Source organism: Perca flavescens, chromosome 12 (assembly GCF_004354835.1).
Source record: "Perca flavescens isolate YP-PL-M2 chromosome 12, PFLA_1.0, whole genome shotgun sequence".
Taxonomy (NCBI): Eukaryota; Metazoa; Chordata; class Actinopteri; order Perciformes; family Percidae; genus Perca; species Perca flavescens.
In genome coordinates, this window is record NC_041342.1 from 21,737,566 (window position 1) to 21,759,024 (window position 21,459).

A 21,459-nucleotide genomic window follows, 5' to 3' on the forward strand; every position below is an offset into this window, starting at 1 on the left:
CATTTTAAAATAAACTACTTTGAAAAATGTTGAATACTTTAGTACTTCTACTTAAGTGTGATGCTTAAAGAGCACTTCTACTCAAATCACTTTTTTGATAGAGCACTTGTACTTTTACTCAAGTATGGGTCTCTAGTACTTTATACGCGTCTGGTCATTTATGAGAATAAATGAGAACAAATAAAACAAAATGAGTTCTACTTAAAGCATTGCATTTACATCAAATAAACTCATTAAATAATTAAATATGTAGTAGTGCCACCTGTAGCATTCTGCCATCAGTAAATGATTGCCCAATGGTAATGTTAGTATAAGATTGGCCTACATTTTATTGTATTTTGCATGAATCCAACAGTCAAGACATTTCATTCAACATCACAAATGTCAACCTCATGGTGGCGTTAAAGAAAAAGTCAGAGAATCACAAAAGTCATACACCACCTGGAAACATATTATATATGTTCAGGTATTTCACTGGATAAGTGAAAACTTTGGCCTGCTGGTGGCGCTGGATGAAACGTCAGGGACTCAACAAAGTAATAATACATTCATCCTCTTAGTACCATGAATATTTGTACCATATATCATATATCATGGCAATCCATTCAATAGTTAGTGAGCTTTTCCAATCCGGACCAAAGTGGTGGACCAACTGACAGGAACCCCAACCATCCATAGGAGTCATGCTGCGTGCGTGGCTGAAAAATAATTTTTCATTTTACCTAAACTTTAAACACCTAAAACATGTGTTAAAAAAATCTAGGTCCGCTCCAAAATATCAGGGTTTCATGCTTGGCCCAACAACGTTATAACATAACGTCCCTGGCGGCAGTGATAATGGCCCTCGTTTATGAAACGTGCGTACGACCTAAAACAGGCGTACGATGGGCGTACGCCGATTCCTACGCAAAGCTCGGCATTTATCAATTTGGACGTGAGCGTAGGCTGCGATCAAATCTCACGTCTGGTCTGAACTCGTGTACGCAAGTTTTCGAGTCAGTGTGGACTTGCGGTGCAGCATATAATCAGTTTAACAGGAGAAGGAGAAGTCATCAGTAGATCACTTATCAGCAATGGCAGATTTGGCTCTTTTAGAAGACCTCTATGCGCCGGTCTGCAACATTGTTTTAGCCTGTGGGGTTCTGCACAACATCGCACAGGAAGACACGGTGCCATAAATGTAGCGATGGAGCCAGATGACCCGATGCCCAGAGAGCAGTGTCCAGAACAGCCACCAACTGAGGGCTATATGAAGGAGACAGGATATTATTCCTCACTTTTAAAAGGTAGCCTATAGTGTTATGTTTGGCAATGATATTCAATACAGGAAACATGACGATGCACAACCTTTTTATTTATTCTTCAGGTTTTTGTTTCTCTTTCAAGTGAATGATTTATTTCTGCCATTGACCAAGTTATTTGGCTTGTTTTTCCAGCCCTCTGCTGTCAGGAGACAGGGTCCAGCAAGGGGGGGAGGAGGACACGCGCTCCCTCAGCTGTTGCCTCGTTTTGACGAACACGAGTAAAATAAAAGACACTGCATAAACTCCGCTACCGTGTGTTTATTTAATTATAGGTACACCTACATGTACATGTAGGCCTAATAGATTGCAATAGAAGCCTGTATATTACTATTAGGACTATATAAAATGTGTCAAAGATGTATAAATTAAATAGGCTAAACTTCAGCTGGAGTCCCATTTACTACGGCAACACTGTTGACCGCATCAGTGATCTTATTTCATCCCGCATTCTTTCTACAGCCTTTAATACCAGTTTTCAGGCTGCCAAATAGTGCACACGTTAGTGCAAATGAACCTGAGATATCAGGGTTTCAATCTCCACCTCTGAAAAGTTCCGCTTCTCAGCCGGATTACGTCTCGCCATGTCGTAAATTGTAGGGGCGAGGCCTCAAAACCCAGAATATATTGGGGCGTGTTATTTAAATGACGATGGTTTCCAGCCGCGGCATTTAACAATGTACGACCATTCTTACGCTCCAATTGGTGTGATACGAACTTTTCATGAATCCCACGTGAAGCCTGTCATAAGATGATTTCTGCGCTCATATCTGCGCTGGTTTCTACGTTAGGTTGATAAATGAGGGCCATTGTGAATAGGAGTGAGAAAACAGAGTATCAAACTCTTGTTTAAGTGCAGTTTGACAGGATGCTGCTTTCAGAAAGCTTGTTTCTGCTTCTCGTCTGTTCTCACATATATAGCACCAACAGCGGCGGAGGTTTCAACTTGGCAAGACAGAGAAACAAAGCTTGGGCCTGATAAGAAAAGTCTTCACAAGAACAACCAGGCAGACATCTCGACATCCTGCTCAACCTACGGTTGATGAGGGGGAAAACATTTGGAGTGGAGGTTTTACCTGGTTGTTTGAAAAGGAGTTTGTCCTATTTTCTCACAGAGAGAACCGTGTACGGCGGATACACATCAGGCAGAAATCCTTTAAAAAAAAGCTTGTTAAGCATTTGTATTTTGAACATTTTCCCTGCTCCCCCTGGGAACTATTATAGGGCATACATTTTACACTTGAATTCAGATACTCAAAACAAAAATAATTGCATACAGTAAATATGATACAATACATGGAGAGCCATCACATACCTCAGTTTTGTTCTCTTTCAGCAATTAAGCAAACAACTCTCCTTCGTCATCCCTCCATTATTTCACCCCAATCCCACCTTTAATACAACAACCTGCAGGAAAAATGCATCCACAAATGGTTGCTTCCGGCTGTTTTACTGTGTTGCCAAACAACCCTAACCCTCCTGAGTGGCAGTGTGATGAACAGTGACTACGCACTGTGGTCAGACTTTCATCTTTATTAGAGTCTGTCCATGCAACAAACAACAGTGTCGACCCAAAGTGATGCTATCGCAGCCAAAGCACAGACTTCTCATTTTCATTTAATTACGACAAGACCCAGGTTGTCTGGAACATGTTGATTTGTTGTGATATGCAAACACAGCCACTGGGCATTACTATGACAACAGTCTACCCCCCCCACACACACACACACACACACACACACACACACACCACACACACACCTTTTGCAGATTAAAAAACTTTCAAAGTTCAAAGCACAACATTTTGTCATCAAGCAGTCTGTGGTGGATGCGCGTTGGTCTTAGTCAGGAGGCATGCAGCTAATCTCACTTAAGAAGTCTTCCTCATTTCCTTGATGAACATGCTGATGAATAATGTGGTGTGAAATGTCAAGCTCTTAGCTTCAATGGCTGTCTTCAAAAAAGGACTGGAAGCAAGCTGTGAGTGGGAAGATGGATTTATCCCTGTGAAGGAGAACGGTGCTGCTCCTTGTGTTGACAGTTCAGTTACTATTTTATTAAAAAGAAAAATATTTGTAGGCTCATATTGAATAAAGTTGATAACTGGTTTCAATATAATGGCACTTTATTTGCCTTGAAAAAACTAATCACACTATACTTTTTACTTTTGAGGAAAAACTATCATAGATTCAAATTAGTCAGAAAGTGCATACTTTTTTTTTTTAAAGGTTTTCCCTTTATTTTGAAAGTGGATAGACATGGGGGATGATACGCAGCAAAGGGCAGCAGGTCTGATTTGAACCCTGCGCCGCTGCAGCCAACATGGGGCGAACGCTCTTACTGGGTGAGCTAAAGGTCGCCCCAATCTCTCTAATTATGAAAACAGGAGCTTATTACAGAAAGACAATTGTGCCGCTCTTTGTTGTTGCACTATGTTCATTTCTAATGAGCAAGTGTATTGTCATTGAGTTTAGTGTAATGGTTGTTATGTAACTGCTGAGAGTAAAGGCCACATGAAGGCGTGACTATGGCTGAAACACCTGTTGAATATCATTATCTGTGTACTCGTAAGGACATGAAGCTGAAACATAGTGAAAACAAAGATACATCTTTTATTGTCAAAGGTTTCTTCTTGCACTACAAACACCAGCAGGCATGTACAGTGTAAGGTTTATTTATACACAAGGTCTCTAATGACTGCAGTAATTACAAGCTGTTGGGTGTTGATTACTGATTTAAGGTACTTTGTTTCTATATCTACGACTTCCATGCCACTTGGCGTCTGATCACAGCTCCCATTTCTGTTGCATCACTTTTTTTGCAATCCTCAGGGGTGAAAACTGCAAGAATAAAGCTGCCATTTCTTTGGTTTGCACTCTTTCCATGCATGATTTTATTCCCCTTATTATTATTATTATTATACTTTTGATGTCACTTCTCTTCGAGCAGCAGACTCTCTTTCCTGCTTCAGTTGGGTTTGCTTTTTGTTTCTATTTTGTTGAATTGTCTATATATATCCCTCCCTCTTAACATTGTTGTAGGCTATTGTTTATTATAAATTGAATTCATAGGGCTTAAAAGGATGCTGGGTTTGGTCACTGGATCAATATCAGCTAAGTGTTCTTCCAGGTCTGTGAACTCTCCACTGTGGCTGCAGCTGTTCTATTGTTCTGCGTTGCATATTGGGCCTACTGTGGCTTCTCTTATCCTCTTTCCAACTTTTTAAATCACCACAGATTTGTTTTCCAGGTCAGCCTATACTTTAGCTGGCATTGTTTCAGCTTTTTCAACAGCATTTAGATTTGCTGTTAAAGGGATCAAACCTGTGATCCTTTGGTAACTGAACAAACCTGCCACCTACATATTTTATTCCAGCAAACTACACCACTACTCAGGCCAATGTATCAAGTTGAAACCTAACAGTGCAACACAGCGGGACTGTAAGCGATTACAACAAAATCTTTATGGGGAACATAAAATATGGCATAAAAAAAAAAACTAACTTATTTCAATAGCTAATTTGACTTTAATTTAACACAGAGGATGCAGAGGGACACCTGCTTTTTATTGCTCCTCTGTTAGAGTTTTTAAAATGGCTGGATGTGACAACATCCCACACCATCTTAATTACCTTTACTGAAACAGCATAAGCCATAATTACAATTACTGGCTTGCAGGGTTGCCGATCGCACAGTTGATTACCCAGAAACTTTGCTGTTAATGCTTCTCACACAGGCTCAGAGTATTAAAACAATGTTTCATTTTTGTAAATTCAGTAAAGATATTGTTATTTCATAACAGTTTCTTTCTCTCTCTTCCAATCCCACGCTCCACAGAGTAGAAATGACCTAAAATAAGCCTCACAGATATTAATGCCTAATGCTAGAAAAGGATAACAGTACAGCAGAAGTTGCTTGCTCACTGTAAACATTTACCATGATTGCAAACACAGATCCTGAAGGATGGATGTCTGAGCTATTCACCAAATCCTCTTCTCTGCAATTTCCCTCTGACATCTATCTTAAAGCTGAAGTCAATTTCAGTCTCCAATGACCCTCCGGACAAAGAGAGAGACACACAAAACAGAGTGTGTTGGGTAGCGTTATCATTAAGCATGTATGGCCACAGGACTGGGAACTTAGCTTGGACTCATGGAGTACTTAGCTTGGACAAGTGAGTATGGCTTTACTGTTAAACACACCATTCAAAGTTGTCCCCTCCTCCCCAGCACAATGCCCAGAGAGAGAGAGAGAGAGAGAGAGAGAGAGAGAGAGAGAAAGAGAGGAGAGAGAGAGAGAGAGAGAGAGAGAGAGAGAGAGAGAGAGAGAGAGAGAGAGAGAGAGAGATAAGTGTGTGTGGAAGCTGGCATCTACAATTTGTTTACATGCGAAACAAGTTGCTCAGTAACCACAATTAAGGACTATCATACAAATGATGGTCTCAAAATTATAAGCAACATATAAGCTACAAATACGTAGAATTAGAAGTTTATAAGTGATATTCTTGTTTTGTAATTAATAAAAAGTACCCTGATTCTATTGTTATTACAGCTGAGTGCACCATGTTTAAATCAAAGAACATTTAAAAGGCATTTGTCTCTTATGAAAGCTGATTTGAAGTTCTGAAATAAAAAAAAACAGCTATCTTTAAACATGTTTAGTATTGTAAAATATGTGTTTTGAAGGTACAAAATAGTAATAACTGTGGTAGAATATGTTGGAAAAGCTATTAACCTTGAATGTTGACTATAGTGTCCTGAAGGCCGGATGATGCTTCATTGTAACCAAACAACTGTGTGGAATTGGTTTTGACTGGAAAGGTTCCTTGCTTTTTTAAATGTGGAACTGATTTTACTGTTTTATGTCAGAATACTTGCATGTTACACATTGAGCATTTCTTCTCTACTCCAAAGTAAAACGAATACATTCATACTATTGTTATACATGTTCCTTTGTTCTACGAGCCAAGGTTAGCTTAGCCGTGTAACACTATGGAGATTGACCACTTAAAGAAAGGAGAAATCTAAGCTCTCATCCACCAGCCTTTCAATTGGACTAACATTAAAAGGCACATATTGTACCTCACGCCGCTGCACATTTCTGCCTCATATTGCATCTCTTTGAGCAGGACCAGGTGCCTACTTTGCCTGATCATTACCATAACTACACCATGAGTGACTATATTTATTAGAAAAAGAGTAATAAGTATGGGTACTAGAAACCAGAAATCTAACATGGTTAAGCACTTGTTATACAGTAGGCTTAAATATGCAAATTTACCACACCGATATGATCTTTTAACCAAAACAAAGCATGCCAAAATATAATAATGCCACTGTAATTTAAAGGCTCAAACTGAAGATTATCTGTTAATTCTTTGTTTTCAATCAATGGATTCATCACTGAGTCAATAAAAGTGTCTTAAAATAGTGAAAAAGCCCAAGATGAAGTTGATGAAATTCTGTATTTTGTCCGATCATAAGTCTAAATTCCAAATATACTCAGTTTACAATGATGTAAAAAGCAACATATTCTCAGATTTGAGAATCTTGAACCAACAAATGTTTGGAATATTTCCTTGATGAACTTGATTAATCTGAACCTCCATCCATCTATCTTTGTCCGCTTATCCGGTGTCGGGTTGCGGGGGGAGCAGCTCCAGCAGGGGACCCCAAACTTCCCTTTCCCGAGCAACATTAACCAGCTCCGACTGGGGGATCCCGAGGCGTTCCCAGGCCAGGTTGGAGATATAATCCCTCCACCTAGTCCTGGGTCTTCCCTGAACCTCTTACTCAAAAATTGCTGGTTTATTTACTGTATATCAACTAATCTATTCACTCCATACTAATCTGCTAAATTCTTTGTCCTTCGTGCATCTCATAGTCAGAATCAGATTGATTTCCCTCCTTTTTGCATTCTCGAACACTCATTGTGATCGTGACACACACCAATCTTTTCCTCACCTGTCCTTGCCGGTCTCCTTCTTGAAGAGCTCGTCAAACTGCAGCATCTTCTGCCAGGAGATGATGTAGACTTTGAGTTTGGGCAGCACCTGGTTCATCAGCCTCAGGTTGTTGTACACCAGGCCCTTCCCGTCACGCCTCATGTAGCTGCTGGGGCCCCAGAAGATGAACACTGTGTCCTGGCTGGCGTTGAGCAGCTCGTGGCGACTCCGCAGGACCCTCTGCATGCTTGAGTGAGCGATGACACGCAGGGAGGTGCGGCGGCCGACGTCGCGGGCGTAACCTCTGGCGGTGGGAGCGTCGTTCATGCGGATGACGCACTCTGCCCGGTCAATCTCTTCCCCCCGACCGCCTCCGCTGAGGTGACCTGAGCTGGTCACAAGGGCGCAAGTCTGGCAGTGCATCCTGAGAGGCTGATTAATGGAAGAAAACAAGAATGAAGTAAACAAGGAGAAATTAAAACTTTCTCATACAAATATGTATTGTGCATCAACATATTTGGCCTCCTCATTCCCTGTGGAAGCACCTGCAGCACTGCCAGCAGAATATTTTGTTTTGCACCATATTTGCTATAAACTTTTTTTTTTTTTTCCAGAAGTCAAAACTGCTCTGAAAGTTGTGTTTAGCCCCGGTTTATACAGAAATATGCAAAGCAGACAGAAATGCACACCTAGGGGGACTTTGGTAAAAAGCTTTGTTATGTGTTTGAGGCAGAAAATGCTTTGTTGACAAATGGGTAGTGACAGAGCCTCCTGGGAATATGTAGCTTGTCATATTGCTTTGCGATTGGTAGAAACCCCGGGGTCTTACAAAGGATTCACCTTACATCTTTCTCCCACTCGCACACAACAGACGAATGTGTGTTTACCTCCAAAACAACAGTCCTGATGCATAACATTCATATTGAATTCTGAACCTATAAAGTATTCAGCATATGCTATATTTGATCAGGAACTCCATAGTAAACTCATGAAAGAGATTACTGCTGATATTAAAATACACATGATGAATATATATGTGGATTAAATACCCACACAAATCAGTTTACTACTTTTATCAATTTACAGCTTCATCACTTCATCATACTGATGATTGCAAACAAATCATCAATGCATCAAAATCAGCATGAAACAGACCTGATCAGGGGATTTGTTTAACTTGGTATGAGTTAAACATGTATGGTAGGAAAATACCCATTTTAATTTGCAAGAGGGTTCGTTGTTGGGGCATAAAAAACAGGAGCTTCAGTCACACAGACTGCTCAACTGGCTCGTGTTTCAATAGGAACCGTGACTAAAGTGACATCAGCATTTAGATCTTTGGGAAAGACATCAGTAAATATGGTCGAACAACTTGGTTCGACAGTGCACATGCGATGACGGTGATGCTCGTGCGTGAGTGCAATATTTAAGGAAAAACAGAAGAGCAACTCTATCTCTCTGAGATTGTCCATGCAGGACGTGACCAGACAGTGTCTGCAAGAACAATCTGTCGACAATTACATAAAGAGGGATATTATATTAGGGTTGCAGGGTTACAAAGATGAATGCACATTTGCACAACCATTTACAGAGATGTGGAAAAAGTGACATTGTCAGATGAGTCATCCTTCACCAAATTCTCAACTCTCCACCACAAACATCAAAACACCAAATGAGGGAATATCTTTTGGAAGAATGGTGTTCCATCCCTTCAGTAGAGTTCCAGAGACTTGTCGAATCAATGCCAAGGCGCAATGAAGCTGTTCTGGCGGCACATGGTGGCCAAATACACTTTGGATTTTCCTTTAATTTGTCACACATCTGTATATGTACTTACTGTACTAATATACATGTTTATGTTATTATATTTTTTATTTTTATGTTTTTGCTTCTTTGTTTACATTGCTCGTGAATTATCTTAAAATTATAATATTTGTTTGTCTTTAGGCTTTGTAGGTCTTCTCATGTCTCCTTTTTATTTTAATTATTATTCATATCTGGTATTGTTAAAATCTTAAATAACAAGTTAAAACTAATCTGGATGAAACAAACACTGACCAGCCACTTAAGTTAAAAAATAAAATAGCTGTGTCACATATTCCATATTGACAAACCCGAGGAGGTATAGTAATCAATGAATCATTTCTGTCAAATTATAAGCAAAAATAAAACAATGTCTGGTTCCTGCTTCTCATTTTGAATATTTGTTTCTACAGTATGTTAGTGAACAGAATATATTTGGGTTTTGGATTGCTGGTCAGACAAAACAAGCAATTTGAATATGTCAGCTATTTTCTGACATTTTATGGATTAACTCGACTAAACAAGAAAATTGTTGACGGGTTGATCAGTGATGAAAATAACAGTTGCAGCCATATAGCTAAACAGTAGAGATATATCCAAAGGGCATGTTCTACCAAATCTAACATGCATTTTGTTGTATTTTGTTGATTTAAATTATATTTATGGCTGCAATTATAAAAAACAAAATTAATTTTTCCATCTTCCTGATTATTCTGCAGTTTTTTTTCCTTCAGTCATACAATTATCCCCTGTTAGCTAGTGTTTGAAACGGTTTTGAAAAGACATGCATTTGTATATTTGATATCTCTAGCATGCTCATCTGAGTTTGTGCACATAATTCATTAACATAAACCTATTTGTGTATGTTAAGCTGGTGTGTGTGTGTGTGTGTGTGTGTGTGTGTGTGTGTGTGTGTGTGTGTGTGTGTGTGTGTGTGTGTCTGCTACACATGTACTTTGTATGCATGCATGTGAGTGTGTCTGGGATTTTCCCCTGCACTGTAAAGCAATGCTATGCAAACCAGGCCCTGCAGATCCTTCTAATGCACCCTGGAATATCTCCCCAGCAGAAATATGGGGGTTATTTACATTCTTATAGCCATAACAAATTTACATTTTCATGGCATTAACAAGAACAAATGATTATAAGCTGGATATGTGTGTGTGTGTGAGTGGGGGGGGGGGTCATTATCAGATGTGTTATTATCATCCTCATCTGCTGACTTTGAGTTAGTGGCAGATTTCCATCTGAACAGCCTCATCTGGTTAATGAGACCTTGAGGAACAGAAAGGAAGGTGGGAAAGAGAGAAGAAAAATGATAAAAACAAAGTAAAAAAGAAAAGATGGTGAAAGCAAAAAGAGATATATGGAGGCAGTGAGAGCCACCTCGGTGCCATAGTGTTTGATGAAATGTTGAGCTAATGAGGTCCTAGTGGTCTACGCCATCACCAGCAGCAGCATCCATCCATTCCTCCCATCTCTCCCCACAGCCCCTCCCCTTTCCCACCTGGCAGCGCCTTGACAGCAAATCTGGCTGTAGAGCTGCAGCACCAGTGGAGCAGGTCAGAAATCCCATTTTCACCCAGGGGCTTTTAAGTGGCTTCACAGACGCTATTCTCTCTTCCTCTGTCTCACGGAGAATTTAAGTGGGCCTTGCTGGCCAGAATTGGCCTCTTCAGGGAGCTTGGTCAGGCTATTACCGAGAAATAGGCTGAATGGTCTGGACAAGGCTCTCCATTTCAGCCGGAATTACATGACCTATCCAATATGGTGGTTTGGGTTGAGGAGATTGACTCGAAGAACTGGCTGCGAGACACACTACTCCTAAAAACTGTAAATTTCATTTGATTTGTATTTATCCTCAACAAAACTCCAGTGAAAATTGTGTTCCAATGATTCATGTAATGGTTCATAATTCAAAACACATCTATCATTAATGTGTTCCTTCAAACAACAAAATACCTTTGATCATAATTCAAATATTTACTGCATCTAAACTCCAGCTGTTAAGGTTCTTTATAAGTGCATTTAATCAGTTTCCTGGTGCATCACCTCATCAAAACTGCAATCAGTAATTTAACCAAAGTGAATAAACACCCTAAATTATGTATTCTGATTAACATTAGGCTATTTTTGTCTTTATGGAGGCATAAAAATAGACACAAGAAAGAAGAAAAACTTGAAATGTTTTTTCAGGTTAGCACAATATAGTCTGAAAAGTAAGCAGTAAAGCTGCACTCATAGTCATCGTGAGTCCGTGTTTCTTCTACAAATTCAGTGTTTAGTTTGTTTAGAAATAGAAGTCACCAAAGGGACATTTCACCTCTCAAACCTTTCATTTTAGCTCAAAGAAGAAAAATTATTGACACTTCACAACAAAAGGAAAGATAAAGAAAAAGTCCAAAAACTTTCCTCTCCCATTAATTATCTCATAACCCCTAGTTTTGGAACCACTGGATTAAACTAGCCAACTGTATACAAAGTAGTTAAAAGTTCCAACTAGCCCTGCAGCAATGTAAAGTTCGTTAATGCATCAGTACAATCTAACAAACTAATAATGTCATATTTAATAATACATCAACAGTCACAAGGTACACTTTTACTTTTGATACTTTAAGTGCATTTTGCTGATGATACTTCTGTACTTTTGTTTTCAGTTTTACATTTACATCATGCCTAACCAGCCTAATCAGCACTGTCTGCAAGCTGCGTAGCGAATCAGAGAAGTCAGATTTTTTCTTTTTTTATTTCGCCATTTGGCCTAGCTAGCTAACATTAAGTGAGGGGACAATGGAGCGGGAGATTGGTCGGAGAATCGGCGCAGCGGGTGCGGTATTACATTCAATTTATCGCACCGTTGTGACGAAAAGAGAGCTGAGCCAGAAGGCAAAGCTCTCGATCTACCGGTCAGTTTTCGTTCCTACCCTCACCTATGGTCATGAAGGCTGGGTCATGACCGAAAGAACGAGATCCAGGGTACAAGCGGCCAAAATGGGTTTCCTCAGGAGGGTGGCTGGCGTCTCCCTTAGAGATAGGGTGAGAAGCTCAGTCATCCGTGAGGAGCTCAGAGTAGAGCCGCTGCTCCTTCGCGTCGAAAGGAGCCAGTTGAGGTGGTTTTGGCATCTGGTAAGGATGCCCCCTGGGCGCCTCCCTAGGGAGGTGTTCCAGGCACGTCCAGCTGGGAGGAGGCCTCGGGGAAGACCCAGGACTAGGTGGAGGGATTATATCTCCAACCTGGCCTGGGAATGCCTCGGGATCCCCCAGTCGGAGCTGGTTAATGTGGCTCGGGAAAGGGAAGTTTGGGGTCCCCTGCTGGAGCTGCTCCCCCCACGACCCGACACTGGATAAGCAGATGAATATGGATGAATGGATGGATAGCTAACGTTAGCTCAGCGTTGGTCTTTTGTGCTTCTTGTGGTCGGCAGTTAGAAGTTAACCTTCGAGGCTTTATTGCTATTTAACCCAAAACCATAATTATGCACGTAAGCCTAAAGTCTGGGCGCCTAGTCTATATCATAGACAGTATATAATGGACCAATAGAACCCGTGTCTCTGGACGGAGACCAGTGAAGGCTATTAGAAGCACTTTTCCGGTGATGGCCAGCTTTACTGCGCAGCCTCCAACTGACAGAATGTGACGTGAGCAACGTGTCTGAAAGTTGTAAGTCTTCTGGTAGCTGTGCCAAGAGAAATCTCAATCATTTCCAATCTTACAGATACGGAGAGCGTATGTATATGTAAGGAGATAACATAAGCACAGGCTAATTATTGCTAACTAACATTCCAGTTAACATTAGTAATTAAACCTAAACAGCTCATGTAAGTCGAAACTGCCTGCGAGCTTCTCCTGTACTATACGGTAATTCCTCTACTATGCGACAGTAAGTCACTTGGTTATGACACAATCGTTAGCTTATATTTACAAAAACGTCTGCTACGGAGCCATAACGTGAGGTACAAGGTAATGGAGCCTTTTATACATTGTTGTGTTTCTTTGGAACTAAACAACGGACAAATAGAGTCTTCAAACATTTCTGATGTAAAGTTATTCGCAGTCAAGTGACGTAAAAAAAAAATGGCGGTCAGCGGAATGCTAACAGGAGGTGATGGCCAGTTAGCAACAAAATGGCACCATAGATGGCTCGAGTTCTGAAGCGAAGCTTACCCCCTTGGTCTATATCCTTGATGTTACACTTCCGGGATTGCTGCACTGCCGCAGGAAATTCCACCGGATGCATGCATTTTTCGTTTCCTTCCACTTTCTTAGTGTTGGAATTTTTTTTACTGCTCCCCAGATCTCTGCAGGTTAAATTGAGACAGGTAGCTAGACTATCTGTCCAATCTGAGTTTTCTCTCACACCACTATTTTATACAGCGGCTCTGTGCGGAGTTTAGCACCGCCCATGACGATTGTGATTGGTTTAAAGAAATGCCATTAAACCAGAGCACGTTTTCCTCCCATCCCCAAATGCTATGTGAGTAGCCAGACCCTCCTTCAGCGCGCTTTGGAGGAGGGTCGGGCAAAGCGAGACTACTGGGTGCCTAACCAAGCAGCGCTGGTGTGTCGGCGGACATGTTAACACTTTGAAGCAGCCATGATGGGGCTGTGTGGCTGCGGCTCATCTACATATTCAGTGGAAATAATCTGTTGATAGTCATACTGACATCATACCATAACATTAAACTACAGTTTCAATGTCTATAACTGTAGAATATGTCACATACATGAAATAAATGTCAATTTTTAACTCAATGCTCCCCATTTCGTTTTAAAATAAAAGCCCTCTGGCTTTATTATTTACAATTTAGCGCACGCTTCATAACCTTTTCCTCTAACACAAATATCAATGACATGATCTGCTGATACATTACACCTTTCGCATTTAGCTTTAATGTCTATATCTGTAGAATATGTCACGGACGTGAAACAAATAGAAATGTTGATATTTTATAAAAGTTTCAAAAAGTGTTTTGTATCCCCTTGTGAGCCACAGTGTGATAGTTGTAGGGCTGCACTAATTATTATTCTCAAAAAAATCAGCAAATTATTTTCTAGATTAGTTGATTCATATTTTGGTCTAGAAATAAAATAAATGCCCAATCATAGTTTCCCAGAAAAACTTGTTTTGTCCAAAATTCAATTTACTATCATAGCAAATAGAGAAAAGCAGTAAACCCTCACATTTGAGAAGCAGAATGACAAAATCGCTTTTCAATTCATGAGATTTCTAGCCTAAGAGGGATGAAGGTTAACCTTGTCCCACTTGTGACACACACCGCAAGTCTGCTCTGGTTTCATTAAGCCCATCCATCTATCCACAGTGGCCTAGTAAAAAGTAAAAAAACACCAACCTACAGACAACAGCCAGTCACATCTCTGCTCCGCCTGAAGGAGTGACAACCCAGGCAGCAGGGGCCGCCCTCCTCTGTTTCCTCATTCTGGTTGGCATTTGAACCCTTCTCAGCCTACAGTGAACCCATCCTTCACAGCGCTGCATGAGTCATCACTGCCTGCCCACCGCTCACCCTGCCTGACTTTCTGATTCGAGGAAAACGTGGCTGTCAAAGCTGCAGGGATTAACCTTGAGAAACATGGTGGAGGGGATGATAGGGAGAGGTAGCCCGAATCCCAGACCACCTGGGGAGGTGGTATGCTTGAGAGCAGAGAGAGACGGGGTGGGTGGGGATCAAAGAGTGTTCTGGTGTTGATTCAAGCAGCAAATAAACTATTTTCTCGCCACTGAATATGTGTTTCCAGTGATATTAAAGTAAGAATTTTCCTGGAACATGTTTGTTCACCTGCACCTGTATTCACCCTCTGTCTGAGATGCTCTTTTGGAACTCATGTCTCTTTAAGCTTCCCTCCCAAAAAAGCAAAGTCTGCTCTGATTGGTCAACGTTTCTGGGTCTTCCGCATCTGTGCTCTCGCCGTCTTTGTACCGTCTGGCATTGCAGCCGGGGTAATGACTGTAATGGACTATAGCAGCACTTTCTACCGTGAAAATCCCCAATAAAAGCTTCTAAACCAAAAACTACACAATCGAACTTGTTTCAGCTGAAATGTGATCCGAAATTGGGGAGAAATTAACATTGAAAAACCAAGATTATAGCATATGTAAACACTGCAGTAACGTGCCTGGAGCAGATGACCGTATAAAGAATTCTGGCACGGTTTGATGTAAGCTTGAGACAAGAGTAGAAAAAAACTGTTGGAAGCGGAGTGTTCAGAACGGTCAATTAAACTATGGAGAGGAATAAAATTACTTATATAATTACACATTGCCACTATGTGATTGTAATTGGTTAAGAGTGCAGATCGGCCAGGCCTGATTGGCTTCATAGTCTTCATGCTCAGAGCCCTATGCTGCCCATGGATAACAGGCAATAATTGGTGGTTAAAACTCACATAGGTCTTAAGGGGGCATGAATTTAGCTTTAATTCCTCACCCGACTCCCCCCCTCTTCCTTCCCCAACTCAGCTTGGTCCCTTGAGGAAAAGACATACTTACACTGCAGTGAACCATTACGCTTGATGTGTGCCATACCCCCACAGTGCGGAGAAATGGCATTTGAGTGTTATTGATTTTGTGTGGGTGAATACAGTTGGAAGGGGGCTCGAGCGAGGGCTTAGTGAAGATGCTGGGTCTTTAAGGATGCGAAATGGAGGATATGGCCGGTAAATGTGAGTGTCGAGAGACCGGCAGTCATGCAGCCCAGCAGGATGCTGTCTGGCTGTCTAGTATCGCCCAGAGATACAACAACAGAACAGAGCGTTTTCAGCCTCCTACAGGCCTCGGGCCATGACCTTTAGGCTCGTCAAAGATTCCTTTGTTTTCTGTAGCCTTCTCAGAGTGACGCCTTTTACCCACGGTCAGAAATTAATGGTGGCAGGAAGCAAAAACACTCTTTAAAGTTATTGATTTTTTTTAAGCAAAGAAGGGAAAATTCTGACCTTAATATACATGCAAGTATCTTTTATCATATATCACCCTGCTTATGTGTTCTGTTTTGAATGCACCTTTTGTCCTCCATGGCCCATCAGTGACTGATGGGTCACATTCTCCAGCGTAATATGGTTGAAGAAAAGAAAAGCGAGTTTTGATCATTAAATAACCAAAGACGCAGCTTATAGCAGAACAAAATGTTAGCACCACATGGCCAGGAAACATGACTAAAGCCACATTTATGCTTGACACATATCCCGCCATAGATACATACACAACAGTGTAGGTTTTGATTCATAGAGTACCTGTTTTTCAGTCCCTCCAGGATTTCACAATGTCGCGATCACAACAATTCGCGCAAATTCAACCAATCACTGTGAATTCGGTGCGACTCGCAATTTTGACCAATCACCGCAACTTTTCCACAAATTGGAGTTTCCCGCGACTACAACCAATCACCCACGTGCCAGACTTTGCGTCAATATGTGACAGAGCCACTGACCAAGCAGGAGGGAGAAAGGGTTGACGTTACACACGTAAAATCAGGCATTTTGGGCCGCAACAATCTCAAAAAAAGGCTGTGAAATCCTGGAGGGTCTGGTTTATGGCACCACTGCAACATTAAATGTATCGTAGATAATCTGACCCGATTCTGCTTTAATTATATCCCCACAGTAACTGTTTACAATATTTAATTTACTTTGGTTCTGAAAGATCCACCTTGTTTCATTAGTTAAATTGAGAATTGGCTGAAACAGGCAATCCATCCCTTAGTTGTTGTGACAACCTCATGGTGACATCAGAGGAAAAGTCAGGATCACCAAAGTCATTAAGCATCCTTTGATAATCATGAATGACTGTACAAAATCTAATGGCAATCCATCTGATACTGTAGATCTTGGAATATTTTCACTGGATAAATAAAAAATTTGACCTGCTAGTGTCGAGATATTTATTACCATCCCTGGAGCCACGGCTAACATTGCTACACAGCAAACGACCGCTGCAGCAACAAATAAAACAGCTAATATTATAAAATAAATCCTTAAACAAAATCAACAAAGCGAAAGTGGACAGACTGGTTGAAAATGGCATCACAACCTTTTGTAAAGCCAGCTGTTTCTAACAGCGGAGTCAATAAATCCAGTGGATATTTGCAATGATAATGTATTATTTCATCATTTAGTAAAATTGCCTGTGAAAAAGGCCATAAAAAAGCTCTAAAATGAGATTTAAAAAAATGTTTCCTGCTGTGAGAGCCATGAAGAAGAAGAAGAAGAAGAAGAAGAAGAAGAAGAAGGAAATGGAAGGTGAAATGCAAGGACAAAGAAATTAAATAGATGGAGAGAGTGAAAGAGTGACTGAATGGATAATTAAAGAGAAAAATGCTCTATTGAGAGGAGAACCAGACCTGCTTCTACTGTGCTGATGAGTACACAGGCTGAGTGCTGCTGGGTAGAGTCGATAGAGGAGGGCTTGTTTGGAGCCGTTTGTCCGGCATGCATGTTTGACCGCCGGCCATTAGAGAGAGCTGAGGTGGGGAGCGAGGGCTGCGGAGAACTAATGAAGAGGAGGAGGAGGAAGAGAAAGGGTGAGTGGATATCGAAACAGGGGCAATTAGGGATTCCAGCGATCAGCAGTGGTACTCCAGGTTGACAGCTCCTGCTGCTCCGACACTCTGGTCTTAATTAGGGCAGAGTTTTCTGTGAGCACCTTGAAAAAGAAGACATCTTTGATGGAGGGCAATTATCTACCCAGACTACTAGAGTTTAGATGCCAAATTAGCATCTGGCCTAAAAAGAGACTAATGAAAGTTAATTGATGGCGGTAGAGAGAGTTATTTTTTTTTTTTTATACATGGCTGATGATCTGGCAGGGGGGGTGGGGGTGCACAGGTTGAAACAAGAGCTGATAACATCCAGAGCATCTGAAGAACAGGAGAGATTGGCGGCCAAAGCTCTGATCTTCAAAGCAAGTGGGAATGTAAAGAGGGCTCTTCATAACGTGTGTGTGTGTGTGTGTGTGTGTGTGTGTGTGTGTGTGTGTGAAGAGAGAAACACAGATCGCTCTTCAGAGTGGACATTTAACGTGCGCCTGTGATCAAAGTAAAAGTGTACGGCCATTGGAGTGGGATGCAACAGTTTGCAGGACATCAAACCGAGTCTAACACACACACACACACACACACACACACACACACACACACACACACACACACACACACACACACACACACACACACACACACACACACACACACACACACACACACACACACACACACACACACACTGACTAGACATTTCTGAACAAAAACGGCGATCAAACTCACAACCAGAAAAATTCAGTAATGCCTCCCAAATGTAAGGGACAGTTCAGCAGTCTGTAAACCAGAACCTCATGTTGTTTTTGTTCATTTATAGAAAGGGCAGAAAATAGAGGACTGTTGTAGCCTGAGCAGGAGACTAAAACATAGGTAAACAAGTTTTAAAGTGGTGTGTAAAACGAAATAGTTACGATGCAGCTGTCAATGGCAGCGCAAACTTAAAATGTCCAATATGTAATATATTTCCTTTAATAAATCCAAAACTGACCCCAATGCGTCAGATATTAAGGAAATATGCTATCTTTTCTGACAACAATGCTAATGCCAGTATTTTCTCCTTTTGAAATTTCCGTTTGTGTTTTGGCCTGTGTGTCAACTAGGGTTGGGTACCGAACCCTGTACTTTTACCAGTACCGACCTAATCATGTCGGTATTACAGAGTATTGGTTCACGTAAAATTAAACGGTGCCAAATTTCGGTACCTGAGATCGCGTAAGCGCAAGCTTATCTGTCCTCTCTGCATGTTGACAGAGAGCGGAGGAGAGAGGGAGAGGTTTGATTTTTAGTTAATTTCTGTCAGTGTAAAATATTCTAAATAAATAACAATGTTCTGCAGTAACTATTTTAAACACTAGCTGTCAGTATTATATATTGCACCTTTAATGGATAAATTGGCTGGTTACCTAAGGTCAAATAAACTAGAGCCACATATAAACAACCACCATTTTATTAGCAGTAAGACTTCCAATTGACAAATTGATTACCAGTATTAAATCAATATAACAATAGCAACAGAGTGTTCATAAAATTCATCCTCTCTCGAAGTGCCCTTTTTAAAAGGAACACGCCGACTTATTGGGAATTTAGCTTATTCACCGTAACCCCCAGAGTAAGACAAGTCGATACATACCCTTCTTATCTCCGTGCGTGCTGTAAGGCTGTCTGACGGCTCCAGCAGCAGCTCCAGTAATCCTACTGCTCCGAATAAGTGACAAAATAACGCCAACATGTTCCTATTTACATGGTGTGATTTGTAGAGTCAGTGTGTACAAAAAAACAACGTAACATGACACACAGCCATCTAACTGTAAACAAACCGGGAACTATATTCTCAGGCGGAAGAATATAGTACTTGGGCGGAGTGATATGCTCGCAGCAAGCCTGTCTGACAATATAGTTCCCGGTTTGTTTACTGTTAGAAGATGGCTGTGTCTCATGTTATGTTGTTTTTTGTACACGCTGTGACTATACAAATAACACATAAATAGGAACATGTTGGCGTTATTTTGTCACTTTTGTCACAATTCGGAGCAGTAGGCTAGTTGGAACCAGTTACCTGCAGGATCTGTGCTAGGCTAAGCTAATGCTGGAACCGTCAGACAGCGTTACAGCACGCACAGAGATGAGAATGGTATGTATCGACTTGTCTTACTCTGGGGGTTACGGTGAATAAGCTAAATTCCCAATAAGTCGGCGTGTTCCTTTAAGTGTACCAAAGTTGACTGTTGGCTGTCCAATTAGTTGAAATGAAGTGAAATCACACTCAGGATTAATATCAGTTTGGTTTGGAAACGTTTGACATTTGTAGTTTCCCTACATGTATCAAGGACAATTCAGTCTGGTACAAAAACTAGACTAAACTACTTGTCGTTTCTTATATTCAAAACATGTGGTTACGTTTTTTTCTGACAAGCAACCTCTCGTGGTCATGCAAATAATGAGAAAAAAAAAAACAATCAAGCATGTTTTATGTTCAGCAAAGGTGAAAGTAGCTCATCGTGTTTATGCATCTACAAAACGTCTCAAGGTACATTACACCTGCAAGTATTTACACCGTTTCTTATTGATTCTCAGTGCGATCTCCAGCAGACTTGCAGATCAGAGTTTGGCAGTGGAAACACTGATGCACTGTGTTTGGAGATGGAAAAATAATTATTGTAACAACAACAACAACACTGTTTTGTACAGTATCACTCCACCACACAAACTGCAGATTCGCTCTAACACAGTAAACAAGGACAGGAAACAAGAAAAAAAAACTTAGTTCTGATGGACACAAAATACACTTACCTTTCTAGCTTTTCTCTAATATTAGCATTTTTTCATGCTAATTAATCTAGTTTTACTTCTTGACCTCTAATAATGATCGATGTCTAAGTGAAATAATCTGATAAGTGAAAATGTCGAATGAACTGCTCACAACTTTATATGCATCCAACTTATGACTAAAGCTCACAATAAGAAGACATTGCTTCATATAAAGAAGTTACAAGAAAAACATTTTGGGAACTGCTTTTTTAGAATTACTGTATTTGCAGTGACACAACAACATGTATAGAATACAATAAAATGCAAAAACACCACAGTCTATGTCCTCAAAGTTGACCACAAAGTTATTGCATAATTTCTGTGACACTGCCTCAACAAAACTTGACCGCTAAAACTTGTAATATACAGAGCTGCATTTTATTTATTATACAAGTGTCCACCCACACTTAATCCACAGCTTCGTTTCTGTCTCACACTCTACTCCGCTGCACTGCTAACCCAATCTAAAATGCCCTTGTATCACAAACACCTCTTCAGATCCTATGCAGCGCAACTCTGCCTTGAAGGCAGGACTGTGTCATTAAATCTTAACTCTCCTCACCACCTGCAAGGTGAAAAGAAGAATGCTGCATCTTGTTTCTTTCGCTCGCTTTTCTCCCAGATAAAAACGTGAACCTCCTCCTTGTCCAGTGTGGTTGACCCGGAGAGGAAAACACTTGCTGTGAGTTTCTATTAGTATGAGCTGCTAGAGCGACTGGACGCAGGCAGCCTTACGTGTCAAGCCAGTGGGAGTGTGAAGACAATTGGATTGCAGCTTGTTACAACACACACTGCTTTGCCTTAATTGGCTCCATATCAGCCTGCTTGCTGCTGGTGCAAACTGTACAATGGTGCAGCCACTGCATGTTCCTATAACCTCCACCCAGATAGAGGAGGATAGAGCTACTGCTATGAGGACCACACAGACACATCCCTGTAGGAATGATTGCCTTGGCATGAATACAAAAAATGAGGTGCAATTTACCAGGTCAAAGAATCTCATCTTTTTTCTCTGAAATTGCAGCAGGAGGTGGCGAGTAGAGAAGTTGGAGAA

The 21,459-nt window shown here is 40.9% G+C and overlaps 1 protein-coding gene across 1 annotated transcript in view; it reads right to left on the bottom strand.

Moving 5' to 3' along the window:
* The window catches only part of st6galnac5a (ST6 (alpha-N-acetyl-neuraminyl-2,3-beta-galactosyl-1,3)-N-acetylgalactosaminide alpha-2,6-sialyltransferase 5a), a 56,779-nt gene that overhangs the window by 16,918 nt on the left and 18,402 nt on the right, over positions 1–21,459 (bottom strand). The window contains exon 4 of the mRNA XM_028593811.1: positions 7,264–7,676. Within this exon, the coding sequence (XP_028449612.1) occupies positions 7,264–7,676 (413 nt within the window). The remainder of the gene's footprint in view (positions 1–7,263; positions 7,677–21,459) is intronic.